Here is a 23,452-nt window from a genome sequence, read left to right on the forward strand (position 1 = left end):
TGTTCATTATCAGTTATTACCGTGGATGCCTATGTGGACTCTGGCGCCGCTCTGAGTCTTATGGACTGGTCCTTTGCCAGGCGCTGTGGGTTTGATTTAGAGCCTCTGGAAGTCCCTATACCTCTGAAGGGTATTGATTCTACACCTTTGGCTTGTAATAAACCACAGTTCTGGACGCAAGTGACTATGCGTATGACTCCAGGCCATCAGGAGGTGATTCGCTTCCTTGTGTTGTACAATTTACATGATGTTTTGGTGCTTGGATTACCATGGTTACAGTCTCATAACCCAGTCCTTGACTGGAAAGCTATGTCTGTGTTAAGCTGGGGATGTCGGGGGGCTCATGGGGACACTCCTATGGTGTCCATTTCGTCATCTATTCCATCTGAGATTCCGGCATTTTTGTCTGATTATCGTGATATTTTTGAAGAGCCTAAGATTGGTTCACTCCCTCCTCACAGGGATTGTGATTGCGCCATAGATCTGATTCCTGGCAGTAAATTTCCAAAGGGTCGTTTGTTTAACCTATCTGTACCTGAACATGCTGCTATGCGCGAGTATATTAAGGAGTCCCTGGAAAAGGGACATATTCGTCCTTCTTCATCACCTTTAGGAGCCGGTTTTTTCTTTGTCTCTAAAAAGGATGGCTCTCTGAGGCCTTGTATTGATTATCGACTCCTGAATAAAATTACAGTCAAATATCAGTATCCGTTGCCTTTGCTTACTGATTTGTTTGCTCGCATAAGGGGGGCTAAGTGGTTCTCTAAGATTGATCTTCGTGGGGCGTATAATTTGGTGCGAATTAAGCAGGGGGATGAGTGGAAAACCGCATTTAATACGCCTGAGGGCCATTTTGAGTATTTGGTAATGCCTTTCGGCCTTTCTAATGCACCTTCGGTCTTTCAGTCCTTAATGCATGATATCTTCCGTGAATATTTGGATAAATTTATGATTGTGTACTTGGATGATATTTTGATTTTTTTCTGATGACTGGGAGTCTCATGTTCAGCAGGTCAGGAGGGTTTTTCAGGTTTTGCGGGAGAATTCTTTGTGTGTAAAGGGTTCAAAGTGTGTTTTTGGGGTTCAAAAAATTTCCTTTTTGGGGTACATTTTTTCCCCTTCTTCTATTGAGATGGACCCTGTCAAGGTTCGGGCTATTTACGACTGGACGCAGCCTACTTCTCTGAAGAGTCTCCAGAAATTCTTGGGCTTTGCTAATTTTTATCGTCGATTTATAGCTGGTTTTTCTGGCGTTGCTAAACCTCTGACGGATTTGACTAAAAAGGGTGCTGATGTTGCCAAATGGTCCCCTGCTGCCGTAGAGGCCTTTCGGGAGCTTAAGCGCCGCTTTTTGTCTGCCCCTGTGTTGCGCCAGCCTGATGTTTCTCTTCCCTTTCAGGTTGAGGTCGATGCTTCCGAGATCGGAGCGGGGGCGGTTTTGTCGCAGAAAAGTTCCGACTGCTCAGTGATGAGACCTTGTGCGTTCTTTTCGCGAAAATTTTCGGCCGCCGAGCGAAACTATGATGTTGGTAATCGGGAGCTTTTGGCCATGAAGTGGGCATTTGAGGAGTGGCGTCATTGGCTTGATGGTGCCAGACATCAGGTGGTAGTTTTGACTGATCACAAGAATTAAATTTTTTTGGAGTCTGCCAGGCGCCTGAATTCTAGACAGGCACGTTGGTCGTTGTTCTTTTCCCGGTTTAATTTTGTGGTCTCGTACTTACCGGGTTCTAGGAATGTGAAGGCAGATGCTCTTTCTAGGAGTTTTGAGCCTGACTCTCCTGGGAATTCTGAACCTGCTGGTGTCCTTAAGGATGGAGTGGTTTTGTCTGCTGTCTCTCCAGATTTGCGACGTGCTTTGCAAGAATTTCAGGCGGATAGACCTGATCGTTGTCCGTCTGGTAGACTGTTTGTTCCTGACGATTGGACCACTAGAGTCATCTCGGAAGTTCATTCTTCTACTCTGGCAGGTCATCCGGGAATTTTTGGCACCAGAGATTTGGTGGCTAGATCCTTCTGGTGGCCTTCCCTGTCTCGAGATGTGCGTGTTTTTGTGCAGTCTTGCGATGTGTGTGCTCGGGCCAAGCCTTGTTGTTCTAGGGCTAGTGGGTTGTTGTTGCCCTTGCCTATTCCGAAGAGGCCTTGGACGCACATCTCTATGGACTTTATCTCGGACCTCCCTGTTTCTCAGAAGATGTCTGTCATCTGGGTGGTGTGTGACCGTTTTTCTAAAATGGTTCATTTGGTGCCATTGCCTAAGATGCCTTCCTCATCTGAGTTGGTCCCTCTGTTTTTTCAAAATGTGGTTCGCTTGCATGGTATTCCGGAAAACATCGTTTCTGACAGGGGTACCCAGTTCGTGTCTAGATTTTGGCGGGCAGTCTGTGCCAGGTTGGGCATTGATTTATCTTTTTCGTCTGCATTCCATCCTCAGACCAATGGCCAGACGGAGCGAACTAATAAAACTTTGGAGACTTATTTGAGGTGTTTTGTGTCTGCGGATCAGGATGATTGGGTTGCCTTTCTGCCGTTGGCGGAGTTTGCTCTTAATAATCGGGCTAGTTCTGCCACTTTGGTTTCTCCTTTCTTTTGCAATTCAGGGTTTCATCCGCGTTTTTCATCTGGTCAGGTTGAATCTTCGGATTGTCCTGGAGTGGATGCGGTAGTGGATCGGTTGCATCAGATTTGGGGACAAGTGGTGGATAATTTGGAATTGTCCCAGGAGAGGACTCAGCAGTTTGCTAACCGTCGTCGTTGTGTTGGTCCCCACCTTCGCGTTGGGGACTTGGTGTGGTTGTCTTCCCGTTTTGTCCCTATGAGGGTTTCTTCTCCCAAATTTAAGCCTCGGTTCATCGGTCCTTATAGGATTTTGGAGATTCTTAACCCTGTTTCCTTTCGTTTGGACCTCCCGGCATCTTTCGCTATCCATAATGTGTTCCATCGGTCGTTGTTGCGGAGATATGAGGTACCGGTGGTTCCTTCTACTGAACCTCCTGCTCCTGTGCTGGTGGAGGGTGAATTGGAGTACGTTGTAGAGAAGATCTTGGACTCCCGTATTTCCAGACGGAGACTTCAATTTCTGGTTAAATGGAAAGGCTATGGTCAGGAAGATAATTCTTGGGTAACTGCCTCTGATGTTCATGCCTCGGATTTGGTTCGTGCCTTTCATAGGGCTCATCCAGATCGCCCTGGCGGTTCTCGTGAGGGTTCGGTGCCCCCTCCTTAAGGGGAGGGTACTGTTGTGTATTCGCTTTTTGGGCTCCCCTGGTGGTTGCTGGTGGTACTGGTGACTTGTTTGCACTTTGCTGCTTCTGTTCATCTGCTTCCATCAGTGTTTGGGAGTTTCCTATTTAGCCTTGCTCTCCAGTCATTTCCTTGCCGGTCATCATTGTAACCAGAGCCTTCGGTTGCATGTTCCTGCTACTAGTCTGCTGATCAGCTAAGTGGACTTTGTCCTTTTGTTTTGTATCTTTTGTCCAGTTTGCAGTTTTTGTAATTCTCTGTAGCTGGAAGCTCTTGCGGGCTGAAATTGCCACTCCTGTGTCATGAGTTGACACAGGAGTCTTAAAGTAATTTCAGGATGGTTTTTGAAAGGGTTTTGAGTTGACCGTGAAGTCCTCTTTTGTATCCTTCTGCTATCTAGTAAGTGGACCTCTCTTTGCTAAATCTACTTTCATACTGTGTATGTCTTTTCCTCTTAATTCACCGTTATTACATGTGGGGGGCTGCTATCATCTTTTGGGGTATTTCCCTAGAGGTAAGCCAGGTCTGTTTCTTCCTCTACCAGGCGTAGTTAGTCCTCCGGCTGGCGCGTGGCATCTAGGAAGCCGTAGGTATGCTCCCTGGCTACTATTAGTTGTGTGGTAGATTTAGCTCACGGTCAACTCGAGTTTCCATCACCCGAGAGCTCGTTCGTTATTTATATGTTTCTTACGTTCCCTTGCCATTGGGAAACATGACAGGGCTCCCTGCGGGCTTCCCTGAGACCCCCGGAGCAACGCGATGTGATCGCATTGCTCTGAGCGTCTCTTACCTCCTATCCCTGCAGGCGCCGGATCCAAAATGGCCTCGGGGCTGCATCCGGGTCCTGCAGGGATTACTCACGGGTCCAGAGCAGGCGCTGGTAAGCCTGCAGCGCTCTAAGTCAGATCGCCGATCTGACAGAGTGCTGTGCAAACTCTCAGATCAGCGATCTGTGATTTCACCCCCTGGGACAAAGTAAAAAAGTTTAAAAAAAAAATTCCACATGTGTAAAAAAAAATAAAAAAAAAAAAATTCCTAAATAAAGGAAAAAAAAATATCCCCATAAATACATTTCTTTACCTAAATAATAATAATAAAAAACAATAAAAGTACACATATTTAGTATCGCCATGTCCGTAACGACCCAATCTATAAAACTGTCCCACTAGTTAACCCCTTCAGTGAACACCGTAAGAAAAAAAAAAAAAACGAGCCAAAAAACAACACTTTATTATCATACCGCCGAACAAAAAGTGGAATAACACGCAATCAAAAAGACGGATATAAATAACCATGGTACCGCTGAAAACGTCATCTTGTCCCGCAAAATCGAGCCGCCAAACAGCATCATAAGCAAAAAAATAAAAAAGTTATAGTCCTCAGAATAAAGCGATGCCAAAATAATTATTTTTTCTATAAAATAGCTTTTATCGTATAAAAGCGCCAAGACATAAAAAAATGATATAAATGAGATATCGCTGTAATCGTACTGACCCGATGAATAAAACTGCTTTATCCATTTTACCAAACGTGGAATGGTATAAACGCCTCCCCCAAAAGAAATTCATGAATAGCTGGTTTTTGGTCATTCTGCCTCACAAAAATCGGAATAAAAAGTGATCAAAAACTGTCACGTGTCCGAAAATGTTACCAATAAAAACGTCAACTCGTCCCGCAAAAAACAGGATCTCACATGACTCTGTGGACTAAAATATGGAAAAATTATAGCTCTCAAAATGTGGAGACTCAAAAATTTTTCTCTATAAAAAAGCGTCTTTTAGTGTCTGACAGCTGCCAATCATAAAAATCTGATATAAAAAACGCTATAAAAGTAAATCAAACCCCCCTTAGTTAGGGAAAAATAATAAAATTAAATAAATGTATTTATTTCCATTTTCCTATTAGGATTAGGGTTAGGGTTAGGGTTAGGGCTAGGGTTAGGGTTAGGGCTAGGGTTAGGGTTAGGGCTAGGGCTAGGCTTAAGGCTAGGGTTAGGGCTAGGGTTAGGGTTGGGGCTAAAGTTAGGGTTAGGGTTGGGGCTAAAGTTAGGGTTAGGGTTGGGGCTAAAGTTAGGGTTAGGGTTTGGATTACATTACATTACTTCCGAGCTCTCCCGTGCGCCCAAACAGGGGTTTACCCCAACATATGGGGTATCAGCGTACTTGGGACAAATTGGACAACAACTTTTGGGGTCCAAGTTCTCTTGTTATCCTTGAGAAAATAAAAATTTGGGGGGCTAAAAATCATTTTTGTGGGAAAATTTTTTTTTTATTTTCACGGGTCTGCGCTGTAAACTGTAGTGAAACACTTGGGGGTTCAAAGTTCTCACAACACATCTAGATAAGTTCCTTGGGAGGTCTAGTTTCCAACATGGGGTCACTTGTCCGGGGTTTGTACTGTTCGGGTACATCAGGGGCTCTGCAAATGCAACGTGACGCCTGCAGACCAATCCATCTAAGTCTGCATTCCAAATGGCGCTCCTTCCCTTCCGAGCTCTGCCATGCGCCCAAACAGTGGTTGCCCCCCACATACAGGGTATCAGCGTGCTCAGGACAAATTGCACAACAACTTTTGGGGTCCATTTTCTCCTGTTACCCTTGGGAAAATACAAAACTGGGGGCTAATAAATAATTTTTGTGGAAAAAAATATTTTTTATTTTCACGGCTCTGCGTTATAAACTGTAGTGAAACACTTGGGGGTTCAAAGTTCTCACAACACATCTAAATAAGTTCCTTGAGAAGTCTAGTTTCCAATATGGGGTCACTTCTTGGGGGTTTCTACTGTTTGGGTACATCAGGGGCTCTGCAAATGCAACTTGATGCCTGCAGACCAATCCATCTAAGTCTGCATTCCAAATGGCGCTCCTTCCCTTCCGAGCTCTGCCATGCGCCCAAACAGTGGTTCCTCCCCACATACGGGGTATCAACATACTCAGGACAAATTGGACAACAACTATTGGGGTCCAATTTATCCTGTTACCCTTGTGAAAATACAAAACTGGGGGCTAAAAAATCATTTTTGTGAAAAAAAAAGAATTTTTATTTTCACGGCTCTGCGTTATAAACTGTAGTTAAACACTTGGGGGTTCAAAGCTCTCAAAACACATCTAGATAAGTTCCTTAAGGGGTCTACTTTCCAAAATGGTGTCACTTGTGGGGGGTTTCAATGTTTAGGCACATCAGGGGCTCTCCAATCACAACATGGCGTCCCATCTCAATTCCAGTCAATTTTGCATTGAAAAGTAAAATGGCGCTCCTTTCCTTCCGAGCTCTGCCATGCGCCCAAACAGTGGTTTACCCCCACATATGGGGTATCAGCGTACTCAGGACAAATTGTACAACAACTTTTGGGGTCCATTTTCTCCTGTTACCCTTGGTAAAATAAAACAAAATGGAGCTGAAATAAATTTTGTGTGAAAAAAAGTTAAATGTTCATTTTTATTTAAACATTCCAAAAATTCCTGTGAAACACCTGAAGGGTTAATAAACTTCTTGAATGTGGTTTTGAGCACCTTGAGGGGTGCAGTTTTTAGAATGGTGTCACACTTGGGTATTTTCTATCATATAGACCCCTCAAAATGACTTCAAATGAGATGTGGTCCCTAAAAAAAAATGGTGTTGTAAAAATGAGAAATTGCTGGTCAACTTTTAACCCTTATAACTCCCTAACAAAAAAAAATCTTGGTTCTAAAATTGTGCTGATGTAAAGTAGACATGTGGAAAATGTTACTTATTAAGTATTTTGCGTGACATATCTCTGTGATTTAAGGGCATAAAAATTCAAAGTTGGAAAATTGCGAAATTTTCAAAATTTTCGCCAAATTTCAATTGTTTTTTACAAATAAACGCAAGTTATATCAAATAAATTTTACCACTATCATGAAGAACAATATGTCACGAGAAAACAATGTCAGAATCGCCAAGATCCGTTGAAGCGTTCCAGAGTTATAACCTCATAAAGGGACAGTGGTCAGAATTGTAAAATTGGCCCGGTCATTAACGTGCAAACCACCCTTGGGGCTTAAGGGGTTAATATAATAATATAATGTATATTGTGTTTGTATTCATAAAGTACAGTTGGACTTTTGGCACAGTTTTGTACCTCTGCTGTCATTTCCTGGCCATTTTTATAATATGTTTTGTAATGTGTTTGCAGCTGTAATCTCCTACTATGCCTTTCATTCTGTAACTCCTCCTATACTGTTATCTCACATTCTGCTCCTCGTGGGCAGTGCTATCTGGTCAAAATCATGTTTCAGCTAGAAATAATTTCTACTACTTCTGTCCTTGTCTCTTCATCTTCTCGAGATATCTCTACTTTACCATTTCAAAAAAAAAAAACGTCTTGCACTGCATCTTCTTCCCTGGGTTGTCTACGTGCAGCTGGTTAGGATACAAAAGCGAGGCTGATGAGTAAGCTTCCATTGCTTGTACAGAGACTTGTGCTCACATCCTTCAATCAAATCCTGCCCATGTACATGGGTGGCAGAATATAGAAATATAAGGTGTAGGATGCTCAACTTTGTCCCTTAGCTGTAATCCTCTGAGACCCATTTTCTTTATATAAGGAGGTGATTTGCTTCTGATCCAACTTAACTTGTGTTTCATTAATGCTTGATAAAGGATTAAATGCACCATAATATGTGTAAGTTATGTTTCTCTTCACCTACAAGAATATATGTTGTGTGCATTACACAAGGCTTTGACAGGTCATTGTCCATTCTCTAATCATTCTATATGTTTCTTAATGTAATCATGATCTATAAAGATTTTTAAATATCTTTCTTACTCTGCTGCATTGAATGCCAGCTGAAAGTTCTCTTTTCTGTTCTTTGGGTCAAGAGAGTCATAGTCAAAAGCATCTGGGAAGAAAGCCAAGATCAGGGCACAGAATGCAAGGCCGTTACTCCAACTGCTTGAGAAATTCTGGATGTCCACTCCCTTATAAAACAAAAAAAGCATAGGAACAGTAAAACAGAAATATAAAAGAAGTAAAAAGTGTGTTTGATATGGAGAAATTAGGTATACACTGCAGAATAATATTGGTACATTTTCATAATTAACAATATGGTATTACATAAACTATGTGGACCAAACTCGGAAATTACACCTATAGGAACTTTTATGATACTCCATTGTAAATCTACAGGCAATAATATGGAATTGGCAGAGCTATATCTGGGGTGGGGGTAGGGAAGGTGGGTCATGTTCCCCGAGCACAGTCATCAGGTGGGTGCCATCGGGCTGCCTACTGCAGGGATCCGAGTTGTCTCCCCTAGCAGTTGCATTTTGCCGCCCCGCAGCCGTTCTCTGAGTCAGCTGTCAAGGTGACAGCAGGCTCAGAGAAGGTGCAGGGCGCAGGCTCCTAGTGAACAATTGTACTCATGTTTTTCAGACGTGAGTACAATTGAAGCTTTGATCACCGATTCAGGGTGTTAGCAGGGTGATCAGGTTAGGTGATCACGCTGCTGACATCATTCGCCGGCGCGAACAACATTAATGGTAAATGCTCCAGTGTAGCTGAAAACACCAAAGATTTTGTGTAACGGGGGAGATTTAATGTGTTAGGGAGGAGAGGGGGAGATTTAGTGTGTGGGGGAGGGGTAGGAGAGATTTAGTGTGGGGGTTGATTAGGGAGATTTAGTGCGGGTGGAGTAGAGGAGATTTAGTGTGAGGGGTGGGGGAAAGGGTAGGGTCCATTTAGTGTGGAGGGGTGGGGGAGCTTTGAGGGCACAAGTTTGGGGAGAAGGGAAGGGATGGTTGCGAACACAATATGAGGAAAGAAATTTTTAAGACAGTATGAGAAGCAAGGGGGAGATTGGGGGCATGTATGAGGAAACTATACGGGGGATGGGTGCAGACACAGTATGGTGAGTAGGGGAGAGGGGTGCAGACACAGTATGTTGAGTAGGGGAGAGAGATGCAGACACAGTATGGTGAGTGGAGGACGGGTGCAGAAACTGTATGATGAGTGGTTGGATGCGTGCAAACACAGTATGGTGAGTGGGGGAGATTGGTCTAGACATAGTATGATGAGTGGGTGGCAGTTGCAGACACACTATGAATAGCAAGTGGGAATGTATGAGGAGGAGATGGATGCAAACACAGAATGGTGACTAGGAGGATTGGTATGGACACCGAATGTGGAGGATCGGTGTGATTGCAGTGTGGGAAATGAAGGGGGAAAGTATGCAGACACAGTATGGGGAGCGAGTGGGTGCATGTGTGCAGCCACAGTATGGTGAGTCCAGGGGATATGTGAAGAGGCAGAATAGAGAGCGAGGGGGTAAATATGAGAGTAGACAGTATGGTTAGCAATGGGATGTGAGAGGAGATAGCATGAGGATTGAGGGGGAAACATGAGGAGACTATTGAGGGGAATAGTGTGAGGAGACAGTATGGGGGAAAAAGTGTGAGTGGGCACAGAATAAAGACTGAGTAATGTGGAGGGTAGCATGGAGGGACAGTGTAAGGGCACAGGCAGAATGGGACAGTATGCCAACGAGTCAAGAGTGTGATGAGGTGGCACAATATAGAGACTGAGCCCTATATGGGGACAAGGGAAAATGAGGGGGCAGAGTGGAGAACATGTATCATAAGAGGGTCAGTGTGTGGGTCATATTTTGTGGAAAGAATGTAGTGAGGAGCAATTATTTATTCAGGGGCTCATCGTAGAGCATTTATTTTTTATTCAGGAGCATTATAATGACACTGCTGTCTTTCAGGGCAAGATGTAGGGATATGCTGCACCCCCTTCTTCGGGGGGTCGAAGAAGCTGACGCGAAATGCACGTCGGGGTTTGCAGCATCTTATTGTTAGGTAAATGTACAAAGCACTCTGCCCTTATTTGTCTATGTGTATACTCATGTGTACCCTTTTGCAGCTTAAGGGACTGTTTGGAAAATATATGATGGACTTTACTCTCACCAACCTAGGGGTTTACTATTAAGACTGCTTTCACACATCAGTTTTTTGTCATCAGTCACAATCCGCCGAATGTTGAAAAAAACGGATCCGTCGCAGATTGTGAAAAACTGATGCGACGGATCAGTTTTTTCACCGGATCCAACTAGCTGATCCAGCTAATTGGATCCTAAAAAAATTGGAGCATGCTCAGTTAAAAAAACAGAATCCGATTTCGGATTCCGTCATTTGACGGATCCAGCGCCCTAGGCTTCCATTCTATGAAACAACGGAAGGCGACGGATTTTCGACGCACACAAAGAACATTACTACGTCTGTTTTCTCTGGCTGCCGGATAAACAATTTTCAACGGATCTGGCGAACGATGGATGAAACGTGAGGCCATCCGTCGCAATCCGTCACTAATACAAGTCTATGAGAAAAAAACGGATCCGGCGGCAACATTCGTTTTTTACTAAATTCTCTGACTGATGGCAAAAGACTGATGTGTGAAAGGGGCCTAATAGTATACCAGACAAAATGTACTGTTGGAGTATATGGCCACAGGGCTATTACTTTATTTAGAATAATTCCCCAGATTATTGGAGCACTTTGATTGTGGTACTCTATTCCTCTACTTCTGTTATACTAGCTCATCTGTTCCAGGGTTTTATTTCGTACTCCATGGTTTACTTAGTTTGTACTATCCAATATTTCGCTGCATTCTGTCCATATGTTATGTAACATATAGACCTTTCGTGCTCCTGGCCATGTGACACTCTTTTGATTCTTCTCCTTATTTTATGTTTATTACTTGTTTAAATAAAATTTGTTTTTATTGCATATAACTGTTCGCTCTTTTACTTCCTTTTTTGGGGATTATTTGGTATAATAGGAAGTGCGATTTACCTTTAACCACAATTGCTTTTGGTTATACACTATACACATACGTGCAATACATCTAGTTCATTAATGAGTTCCTGCCCTCTGTGAGCCATCTATTTACACATTATTTGTATTGTTTTGTAGTTTTGCTCGTATGGTCGTGCATTTAAATTATGTATATCGGTATTCATGACTCTAAGTATATTTTAAATTTTTTGAATCTGTGTTTTTGTTACTGCCATTTCAATTGACTGATCGTAAGATGTTTTTAATTGTGTGTGTACTCTGTTTTCCGTGGCTTGATAAAGACGTATTCATCTTTTAAAGTTGAAATGCTGCTGTCTCCCTGTATTATGTGATGTATTAATACAGAAGAAGATACTTTTTGCTCCTGTGGATGCTGTTTCCGCTCTTTTCACTTTTACCCCTTAAGGGTTTTTAAGATACTTTTTGCTCCTGTGGATGCTGTTTCCGCTCTTTTCACTTTTACCCCTTAAGGGTTTTTTCAGATGTCAATGTCTCCAGTGTATGTGGTGACTAGTGATGAGCAAATAGCATTGTGCTCTGGTCTCCCCAAACACGCTCGGGTGATCTCCGAGTATTTTGTAGGGCTCGGATATTTCGTTTTCGTCGGCCTCAGCTGCATGATTACATGTGAGGAATGCCTGTTTGTTAGGGAATTCCCACATGTTTTCAGGCTGTCCAGCAGCCAGAATTCATGCTGCTGAGGTGAGGAAAACTAAATGTCTGAGCACTACAAAATACTAGGAGATCACCCGAGCATGCTTGGCGAGACCCGACCACAATGCTATTCACTCATCACTAGCAGTGACAGTTTTCACACATACCAGAGACACTTACACAAGCAGACCCATTCAAGTGAATGGCTCTGTGCACATGTCAGTGTGATTCCATGGACAAAATACTCTGACATGTCCGTTTTTAACCTCAGCACAGGCCACAAAACATCCTGCCCAAGTGCACACGGATGACACATGGATGAAATTTGTGTGTAATCCATGAGACGCTTACCGGCGCCTGAGAAGCAGCTGTACAGTTAGCGCTGTTCCCAGGTACTGGTTGCTGAAGACCGCTCTCATCATTCTCCCCTGCTGGCACTGCGATCAGGACTAGCAGGAGAGAATGTTGAAAGTTATATTTAACTGATAACAGTGAGAGCAGGTGGTGGCTGAAGGGAGTATTTATCAGTCGCCACCTGTGCTGTAGATCTAATATATAGAGCTGAATGTGTGTGTGTATGTATGTGTGTGTGTATGTCCGAGATTGGCATCTGCACAACTGGCCAAAAATGAATTAAATGCATCTCAAAAGAAGGAAAAGGAAGTTCTGAGCCATTTTTTTTTTCTGCAGTCTGTTTTGTCTTTTTTTTCCTCTTAATCTCTGGGTGGTTCAGGATTTTGGCGCTGGCATGGATGTTCAGGGTTTGTTTTCTCATGTGGATCAACTTGCTGCAAGAGTACAGAGTATCCAAGATTATGTTGTCCAGACTCCGGCTTTAGAGCCTAGAATTCCAACCCCTGATTTGTTTTTTGGGGACAGATCCAAGTTTTTGAACTTTAAAAATAACTGAAAATTGTTATTTGCCTTGAAACCCCGTTCCTCTGGTGATTCCATTCAGCAGGTTAAAATTGTCATCTCTCTGCTGCGTGGTGATCCTCAGGACTGGGCATTCTCCCTTGAATCAGGGGATCCGGCATTGCTTAATGTAGACGCATTTTTTCAAGCGCTCGGATTATTGTATGACGAACCTAATTCTGTGGATCATGCAGAAAAGACCTTGTTGGCCCTGTGTCAGGGTCAGGAAGCGGCAGAAGTATACTGCCAGAAATTTAGAAAATGGTCTGTGCTCACTAAATGGAATGAGGAGGCTCTGGCAGCAATTTTCAGAAAGGGTCTTTCTGAAGCCCTTAAAGATGTTATGGTGGGGTTCCCCATGCCTGCTGGTTTGAGCGAATCTATGTCTCTAGCCATTCAGATTGATCAGCGCCTGCGCGAGCGCAAAGTTGTGCACCATATGGCAGTATCCTCTGAGCAGAGTCCTGAGCCTATGCAATGTTATAGGATTTTGACTAGAGCAGAATGGCAGGGATTCAGACGCCAGAATAGGCTGTGTTTTTACTGCGGTGATTCTGCTCATGTTATTTCTGATTGCCCTAAGCGTACTAAGAGGGTCGCTAGGTCTGTTACCATCAGTACTGTACAGCCTAAATTTCTCTTATCTGTGACCTTGATTTGCTCATTATCGTCCTTTTCTGTCATGGCATTTGTGGATTCAGGCGCTGCCCTGAACTTGATGGACTTGGAATTCGCCAGGCGCTGTGGTTTTTCCTTGCAGCCTTTGCAGAGCCCTATTCCTTTGAGGGGCATTGATGCTACACCATTGGCCAAGGATAAACCTCAGTATTGGACTCAGCTGACCATGTGCATGGCTCCAGCACATCAGGAAGATTGCCGTTTTCTGGTGTTGCATAATTTGCATGATGTTGTTGTACTGGGTTTTCCATGGTTACAGGGACATAATCCGGTGCTGGATACTCCTTCTGTATTTCAGTCCTTCATGCATGATATTTTCCACAATTATCTTGATAAATTCATGATTGTGTATTTGGATGATATTTTGATTTTTTCCGATGATTGGGAGTCTGATGTGAAGCAGGTCAGGATGGTATTCCAGATCCTTCGTGATAATGCTTTATTTGTGAAGGGGTCTAAGTGCCTATTTGGAGTTCAGAAGGTCTCTTTTTTGGGTTTTATTTTTTCTCCCTCGTCTATAGAAATGGATCCTGTTAAGGTCCAAGCCATTCATGACTGGATTCAACCCACATCTGTGAAGAGTCTTCAAAAATTTTTGGGCTTTGCTAATTTTTATCGCCGTTTCATTGCCAACTTTTCCAGTGTGGTTAAGCCCCTGACCGATTTGACGAAGAAAGGCGCTGATGTGACGAATTGGTCCTCTGCGGCTGTTGAGGCCTTTCAGGAGCTTAAACGCCTATTTACTTCTGCCCCTGTGTTGCGTCAGCCGGATGTTTCTCTTCCTTTTCAGGTTGTGGTTGACGCTTCTGAGATTGGGGCAGGGGCCGTTTTGTCTCAGAGGAGTTCTGATGGTTCTTTGATGAAACCGTGTGCCTTTTTTTCCAGAAAGTTTTCGCCTGCGGAGCGCAATTATGATGTCGGCAATCGGGAGTTGTTGGCCATGAAGTGGGCATTTGAGGAGTGGCGACATTGGCTTGAGGGAGCCAAGCACCGCGTTGTGGTCTTGACCGATCATAAGAATCTGATTTACCTCGAGTCGGCCAAGCGGCTGAACCCTAGACAGGCTCGATGGTCCCTGTTTTTCTCCCGTTTTGATTTTGTGGTCTCGTATCTTCCGGGATCTAAGAATGTTAAGGCTGATGCCCTCTCCAGGAGTTTTTTGCCTGATTCTCCTGGAGTCCTTGAGCCGGTTGGCATTCTTAAGGAAGGGGTGATTCTTTCTGCCATCTCCCCTGATTTACGGCGGGTGCTTCAGGAATTTCAGGCTGATAAACCTGACCCCTGTCCTGTGGGGAAGCTGTTTGTTCCTGATAGATGGACAAGTAAGGTAATTTCTGAGGTTCATTGTTCGGTGTTGGCTGGTCATCCTGGGATTTTTGGTACCAGAGATTTGGTTGCTAGGTCCTTTTGGTGGCCTTCCTTGTTGCGGGATGTGCGTTCTTTTGTGCAGTCCTGTGGGACTTGTGCCCGGGCCAAGCCTTGCTGTTCCCACGCTAGTGGGTTGCTTTTGCCTTTGCCGGTCCCTGAGAGGCCCTGGACGCATATTTCCATGGATTTTATTTCGGATCTTCCTGTTTCCCAGAAGATGTCTGTTATCTGGGTGGTTTGTGACCGGTTCTCTAAAATGGTCCATTTGGTACCTTTGCCTAAATTGCCTTCCTCCTCTGATTTGGTTCCATTGTTTTTTCAGCATGTGGTTCGTTTGCATGGCATTCCGGAGAATTTTGTGTCTGACAGAGGTTCCCAGTTTGTTTCTAGGTTTTGGTGGGCCTTTTGTGCTAGGATGGGCATTGATTTGTCTTTTTCTTCGGCGTTTCATCCTCAGACAAATGGCCAAACTGAGCGAACTAATCAGACCTTGGAAACCTATTTGAGATGCTTTGTGTCTGCTGACCAGGATGATTGGGTGGCTTTCTTGCCATTGGCCGAGTTTGCCCTTAATAATCGGGCTAGTTCGGCTACTTTGGTTTCGCCTTTCTTTTGTAATTTTGGTTTTCATCCTCGTTTTTCTTCGGGGCAGGTTGAGCCTTCTGATTGTCCTGGAGTGGATTCTGTAATGGACAGGTTACAGCAGATTTGGACTCATGTGGTAGACAATTTGACGTTGTCTCAGGAAAAGGCTCAACGTTTTGCTAACCGCCGTCGGTGTGTTGGTCCCCGGCTTCGGGTGGGGGATTTAGTCTGGTTATCTTCTCGTCATGTTCCTATGAAGGTTTCTTCCCCTAAGTTCAAGCCTCGGTTTATTGGTCCTTATAAGATTTCTGAGATTATCAATCCGGTATCTTTTCGTTTGGCCCTTCCAGCCTCTTTTGCCATCCATAATGTTTTCCATAGATCTTTGTTGCGGAGATATGTGGTGCGCCCGTTGTTCCCTCTGTTGATCCTCCTGCCCCGGTGTTGGTTGATGGGGAGTTGGAATATGTGGTGGAGAAAATTTTGGATTCTCGTTTTTCGAGGCGGAGGCTTCAGTATCTTGTCAAGTGGAAGGGTTATGGCCAGGAGGATAATTCTTGGGTTGTTGCCTCCGATGTCCATGCCGCCGATTTGGTTCGTGCTTTTCACTTGGCTCGTCCTGATCGGCCTGGGGGCTCTGGTGAGGGTTCGGTGACTCCTCCTCAAGGGGGGGTACTGTTGTGAATTCCGCTCTTGGGCTCCCTCCGGTGGTTGTAAGTGGCACTTTTGTGAGTTCTGCTCTTGGGCTCCCTCCGGTGGTTTTAAGTGGTACTGCTGCTCCTTGGATTTAGTAGTCAGCAGTAGTGTTGAGCATTCCGATACCGCAAGTATCGGGTATCGGCCGATATTTGCTGTATCGGAATTCCGATACCTAGATCCGATACTTTTGTGGTATCGGGAATCGGTATCGGGATCGATATTAATGTGTAAAATAAAGAATAAATATAAAAAATATTGATATACTCACCCTCTGACGCGCCCTGGTTGTAACCGCCAGCCTCCGTTCATAAGAATGAGCGCTTGAAAGACCTTAGATGACGTCACGGCTTGTGATTGGTCGCGTTGCGGTCACGTGACCGCTCCGCGACCAATCACAGGCCGCGACATCATCTAAGGACTTTCAAGCGCTCATTCTTATGAACGGAGGCTGGCGGTTATATCGGTAAGGTCCAGGCTGCGTCGGAGAGGTGAGTATATCAATATTTTTTATTTTTATTCTTTATTTTACACATTAATATGGATCCCAGGGCCTGAAGGGGAGTTTCCTCTCCTTCAGACCCTGGGAACCATCAGGATACCTTCCGATACTTGGTGTCCCATTGACTTGTATTGGTATCGGATATCGGTATCGGCGATATCCGATACTTTTCGGGTATCGGCCGATACTATCCGATACCGATACTTTCAAGTATCGGACGGTATCGCTCAACACTAGTCAGCAGCTGCTTCCACTGATTGTCTTTCTGGCTCGGCTATTTAGCCTGGTTCTATCCTTCAGCCTGTGCCAGTTGTCAATGGTTCCTGGTTGGATTCACATCTCTGCTTGGATTTCCCTGATATTCTGACCAGTTCAGCAAAGATAAGTCCTTGCTTTGTTCTTTTGCAGTCCACTTGTTGTGGACTTAATCTTTCTGCACTTTCTATGTTTTTTCTAGTCCAGCTTGTCAGTATGGATTTATTCAGTTAAGCTGGTAGCTCTGGGAAGCAGATTTACCCTCCACACCTTTAGTCAGGTGTGGAGATTTTTGTAAACTCTGTGGTGGATTTTTCTAGTTTTTAATACTGACCGCACAGTATTCAGTCCTGTTCTATCTATCTAGCTAGACTGGCCTCCTTTGCTACATCGTGGTTTCATTCTGCGTATGTCATTTCCCTCTCCACTCACAGTCAATATTTGTGGGGGGCTGTCCTATCCTTTGTGGATTTTCTCTGAGGCAAGATAGCTTTCCTGTTTCTATCTTTAGGGGTAGTTAGTCCTCCGGCTGTGACGAGGTGTCTAGGGAGTGACAGGAACATCCCACGGCTACTTCTAGTGTTGTGTTAAGCTCAGGAACTGCAGTCAGTACAGGTACCACCTCCTCCAGAGCACGTCCCATGTTGCTCCTAAACCACCAGTTCATAACAGTACAACTGGCCAAAAATGAATTAAATGCATCTCAAAAGAAGGAAAAGGAAGTTCTGAGCCATTTTTTTTTTCTGCAGTCTGTTTTGTCTTTTTTTTCCTCTTAATCTCTGGGTGGTTCAGGATTTTGGCGCTGGCATGGATGTCCAGGGTATGTTTTCTCGTGTGGATCAACTTGCTGCAAGAGTACAGAGTATCCAAGATTATGTTGTCCAGACTCCGGCTTTAGAGCCTAGAATTCCAACCCCTGATTTGTTTTTTGGGGACAGATCCAAGTTTTTGAACTTTAAAAATAACTGCAAATTGTTATTTGCCTTGAAACCCCGTTCCTCTGGTGATTCCATTCAGCAGGTTAAAATTGTCATCTTTCTGCTGCGTGGTGACCCTCAGGAGTGGGCATTCTCCCTTGAATCAGGGGATCCGCATTGCTTAATGTAGACGCATTTTTTCAAGCGCTCGGATTATTGTATGACGAACCTAATTCTGTGGATCATGCAGAAAAGACCTTGTTGGCCCTGTGTCAGGGTCAGGAAGCGGCAGAAGTATACTGCCAGAAATTTAGAAAATGGTCTGTACTCACTAAATGGAATGAGGAGGCTCTGGTAGCAATTTTCAGAAAAGGTCTTTCTGAAGCCCTTAAAGATGTTATGGTGGGGTTCCCCACGCCTGCTGGTTTGAGCGAATCTATGTCTCTAGCCATTCAGATTGATCGGCGCCTGCACAAGCGCAAAGTTGTGCACCATATGGCTGTATCCTCTGAGCAGAGTCCTGAGCCTATGCAATGTGATAGGATTTTGACTAGAGCAGAACGGCAGGGATTCAGACGCCAGAATAGGCTGTGTTTTTACTGCGGTGATTCTGCTCATGTTATTTCTGATTGCCCTTAGCGTACTAAGAGGGTCGCTAGGTCTGTTGCCATCAGTACTGTACAACCTAAATTTCTCTTATCTGTGACCTTGATTTGCTCATTATCGTCGTTTTCTGTCATGGCATTTGTGGATTCAGGCGCTGCCCTGAACTTGATGGACTTGGAATTCGCCAGGCGCTGTGGTTTTTCCTTGCAGCCTTTGCATAGCCCTATTCCTTTGAGGGGCATTGATGCTATACCGTTGGCCAAGGATAAACCTCAGTATTGGACTCAGCTGACCATGTGCATGGCTCCAGCACATCAGGAAGATTGCCGTTTTCTGGTGTTGCATAATTTGCATGTTGTTGTTGTACTGGGTTTTCCATGGTTACAGGGACACAATCCGGTGCTGGATTGGAAATCTATGTCTGTGACTAGTTGGGGTTGTCAAGGGGTACATAGTGACGTTCCTTTGATGTCAATTTCCTCTTCCCCCTCTTCTGAAGTTCCTGAGTTTTTGTTGGATTTCCAGGATGTATTTGATGAGCCCAAGTCCAGTTCCCTTCCTCCACATAGGGACTGTGATTGTGCTATTAACTTGATTCCTGGCTGTAAGTTCCCTAAGGGCCGACTTTTCAATCTGTCTGTGCCAGAGCATGCCGCCATGCGGAGTTATGTTAAGGAGTCTTTGGAGAAGGGGCATATTCGGCCGTCTTCCTCACCATTGGGAGCGGGATTCTTTTTTGTTGCCAAGAAGGATGGCTCCTTGAGACCCTGTATTGATTATCGCCTTCTTAATAAGATCACGGTCAAATTCCAATACCCTTTACCTTTGCTTTCTGATTTGTTTGCTCGGATCAAGGGGGCTAGTTGGTTTACTAAGATTGACCTTCGAGGGGCATATAATCTTGTTCGTATTAAACAGGGTGACGAATGGAAAACTGCATTTAATACACCCGAAGGCCATTTTGAATACCTTGTGATGCCTTTCGGGCTCTCTAATGCTCCTTCTGTATTTCAGTCCTTCATGCATGATATTTTCCACAATTATCTTGATAAATTCATGATTGTGTATTTGGATGATATTTTGATTTTTTCCGATGATTGGGAGTCTGATGTGAAGCAGGTCAGGATGGTATTCCAGATCCTTCGTGATAATGCTTTATTTGTGAAGGGGTCTAAGTGCCTATTTGGAGTTCATAAGGTCTCTTTTTTGGGTTTTATTTTTTCTCCCTCGTCTATAGAAATGGATCCTGTTAAGGTCCAAGCCATTCATGACTGGATTCAACCCACATCTGTGAAGAGTTTTCAGAAATTTTTGGGCTTTGCTCATTTTTATCGCCGTTTCATTGCCAACTTTTCCAGTGTGGTTAAGCCCCTGACCGATTTGACGAAGAAAGGCGCTGATGTGACGAATTGGTCCTCTGCGGCTGTTGAGGCCTTTCAGGAGCTTAAACGCCAATTTACTTCTGCCCCTGTGTTGCGTCAGCCGGATGTTTCTCTTCCTTTTCAGGTTGTGGTTGACGCTTCTGAGATTGGGGCAGGGGCCGTTTTGTCTCAGAGGAGTTCTGATGGTTCTTTGATGAAACCGTGTGCCTTTTTTTCCAGAAAGTTTTCGCCTGCGTAGCGCAATTATGATGTCGGCAATCGGGAGTTGTTGGCCATGAAGTGGGCATTTGAGGAGTGGCGACATTGGCTTGAGGGAGCCAAGCACCGCGTTGTGGTCTTGACCGATCATAAGAATCTGATTTACCTCGAGTCGGCCAAGCGGCTGAACCCTAGACAGGCTCGATGGTCCCTGTTTTTCTCCCGTTTTGATTTTGTGGTCTCGTATCTTCCGGGATCTAAGAATGTTAAGGCTGATGCCCTCTCTAGGAGTTTTTTGCCTGATTCTTCTGGAGTCCTTGAGCCGGTTGGCATTCTTAAGGAAGGGGTGATTCTTTCTGCCATCTCCCCTGATTTACGGCGGGTGCTTCAGGAATTTCAGGCTGATAAACCTGACCGCTGTCCTGTGGGGAAGCTGTTTGTTCCTGATAGATGGACAAGTAAGGTAATTTCTGAGGTTCATTGTTCGGTGTTGGCTGGTCATCCTGGGATTTTTGGTACCAGAGATTTGGTTGCTAGGTCCTTTTGGTGGCCTTCCTTGTCGCGGGATGTGCGTTCTTTTGTGCAGTCCTGTGGGACTTGTGCCCGGGCCAAGCCTTGCTGTTCCCGCGCTAGTGGGTTGCTTTTGCCTTTGCCGGTCCCTGAGAGGCCCTGGACGCATATTTCCATGGATTTTATTTCGGATCTTCCTGTTTCCCAGAAGATGTCTGTTATCTGGGTGGTTTGTGACCGGTTCTCTAAAATGGTCCATTTGGTACCTTTGCCTAAATTGCCTTCCTCTGATTTGGTTCCATTGTTTTTTCAGCATGTGGTTCGTTTGCATGGCATTCCGGAGAATATTGTGTCTGACAGAGGTTCCCAGTTTGTTTCTAGGTTTTGGCGGGCCTTTTGTGCTAGGATGGGCATTGATTTGTCTTTTTCTTCGGCGTTTCATCCTCAGACAAATGGCCAAACTGAGCGAACTAATCAGACCTTGGAAACCTATTTGAGATGCTTTGTGTCTGCTGACCAGGATGATTGGGTGGCTTTCTTGCCGTTGGCCGAGTTTGCCCTTAATAATCGGGCTAGTTCGGCTACTTTGGTTTCGCCTTTCTTTTGTAATTTTGGTTTTCATCCTCGTTTTTCTTCGGGGCAGGTTGAGCCTTCTGATTGTCCTGGTGTGGATTCTGTAATGGACAGGTTACAGCAGATTTGGACTCATGTGGTAGACAATTTGACGTTGTCTCAGGAAAAGGCTCAACGTTTTGCTAACCGCCGTCGGTGTGTTGGTCCCCGGCTTCGGGTGGGGGATTTAGTCTGGTTATCTTCTCGTCATGTTCCTATGAAGGTTTCTTCCCCTAAGTTCAAGCCTCGGTTTATTGGTCCTTATAAGATTTCTGAGATTATCAATCCGGTATCTTTTCGTTTGGCCCTTCCAGCCTCTTTTGCCATCCATAATGTTTTCCATAGATCTTTGTTGCGGAGATATGTGGTGCGCCCGTTGTTCCCTCTGTTGATCCTCCTGCCCCGGTGTTGGTTGATGGGGAGTTGGAATATGTGGTGGAGAAAATTTTGGATTCTCGTTTTTCGAGGCGGAGGCTTCAGTATCTTGTCAAGTGGAAGGGTTATGGCCAGGAGGATAATTCTTGGGTTGTTGCCTCCGATGTCCATGCCGCCGATTTGGTTTGTGCTTTTCACTTGGCTCGTCCTGATCGGCCTGGGAGCTCTGGTGAGGGTTCGGTGACCCCTCCTCAAGGGGGGGGTACTGTTGTGAATTCCGCTCTTGGGCTCTCTCCGGTGGTTGTAAGTGGCACTTTTGTGAGTTCTGCTCTTGGGCTCCCTCCGGTGGTTTTAAGTGGTACTGCTGCTCCTTGGATTTAGTAGTCAGCAGTAGTGTTGAGCATTCCGATACCGCAAGTATCGGGTATCGGCCGATATTTGCTGTATCGGAATTCCGATACCGAGATCCGATACTTTTGTGGTATCGGGAATCGGTATCGGGATCGATATTAATGTGTAAAATAAAGAATAAAAATAAAAAATATTGATATACTCACCCTCTGACGCGCCCTGGTTGTAACCGCCAGCCTCCGTTCATAAGAATGAGCGCTTGAAAGTCCTTAGATGCCGCCAGGCCTCGACCAATCAGCGACGGGCACAGCATGGCGACGATGATGTCATAAAGGTTGCCTCGACCAATCAGCGACGGGCACAGTCTGCCGCGAATTCGCCTCGACCAATCAGCGACGGGCACAGTATCGACGTAGATGTCATAATGGTTGCCATGGCGATGATGATGTCATAAAGGTTGCCTCGACCAATCAGCGATGGGCACAGTCTGCCGTGAATTCTGGAATCATCATTGTCCATATACTACGGGGACATGCATATTCTAGAATACCCGATGCGTTAGAATCGGGCCACTATCTAGTTTATATATATTTATCTATTTACCTATCCTGACTCTATTTTCTGATTCCAGTTTCTTTGTACGCAAGAATCTTGCATCGCCTTGCTTGCAAGATGGAGTCTATGTAAGGGGTGGGGGAGTCTGAGGAATGTCTTTGTCTAAAGCAGAGTTGGGGAACCTCAGGCCCCAGGGCCATTTACGGCCCTCGAAGACATTTTATTTAGCAGATTCTCAGGGACTGCATTCTTGGGCAGGGAGGTGTAATTTGATTACAATTAGCTCATTAATTTCTTCTTCCTCTGTTATCCCACACATGCAGTGTTCACTACTGAACACTGAAGGGCATGCAATGAAAGATTTCGTCCTGAACCCAGTGGCAGAGTCAGGATGTACTTTGTGGGTGGAGTTTGTACAGCCCCCGAAGGATGGTATAAATATCCAAAATGGCCATGGGCAGAAAAACGCTTCCCGACCCCTGGTCTTAGAAATAATGAAGAAATGAAACACAGTATATTGACCCAAAAGCTGGGTGTCAGTAGTGTTAATGTTAGCCAATTAAAAGTATTTATGCTAATGCCAGCACATATTTACTTATAAGATGATCCAATTTTATTGTTACCATGCTTGACAATTAAAAACCTACACACGTGGTCAAAATTGTTGGTACCCCTTGTTTAACCACCCCTTTCTGACCTCGGAGGGGATAGTACGTTCAAGGTCAGAACCCCCGCTTTGATGCGGGCTCCGGCGGTGAGCCCGCATCAAAGCCGGGACATGTCAGCTGTTTTGAACAGCTGACATGTGCCCGCAATAGCGGCGTGTGAAATCGCGATTCACCCGCCGCTATTAACTAGTTAAATGCCGCTGTCAAACGCAGACAGCGGCATTTAACCGGTGCTTCCGGCCATCTGGCCAGCAATGAGCGCATCGCCGACCCCCTTCACATGATCGGGGGTCAGCGATGCTTCTGCATAGTAACCATAGAGGTCCTTGAGACCTCTATGGTTACTGATGCCGGTTTGCTGTGAGCGCCACCCTGTGGTCGGCGCTCATAGCAAGCCTGCAATTCAGCTACATTAGCAGAGCCAATCGAGTTGTGCCAGCTTCTAGCCTCCCATGGAGGCTATTGAAGCATGGCAAAAGTAAAAAAAAAAAAAGATGTGAAAAAAAATAAAGAAATATAAAAGTTTAAATCACCCACCCTTTCGCCCCATTCAAAATAAAACAATAA

The 23,452-nt window shown here is 44.8% G+C and overlaps 1 protein-coding gene across 2 annotated transcripts in view; it reads right to left on the reverse strand.

Moving 5' to 3' along the window:
• SMTNL1 (smoothelin like 1) overlaps positions 1-23,452 on the reverse strand; it is a 384,545-nt gene that overhangs the window by 195,837 nt on the left and 165,256 nt on the right. For both annotated transcript variants that reach the window (XM_077250807.1, XM_077250806.1), the window contains one exon: positions 8,033-8,184. In XM_077250807.1, the coding sequence (XP_077106922.1) occupies positions 8,033-8,184 (152 nt within the window). The remainder of the gene's footprint in view (positions 1-8,032; positions 8,185-23,452) is intronic.

Source organism: Ranitomeya variabilis, chromosome 4 (genome assembly GCF_051348905.1).
Source record: "Ranitomeya variabilis isolate aRanVar5 chromosome 4, aRanVar5.hap1, whole genome shotgun sequence".
Lineage (NCBI taxonomy): Eukaryota > Metazoa > Chordata > Amphibia > Anura > Dendrobatidae > Ranitomeya > Ranitomeya variabilis.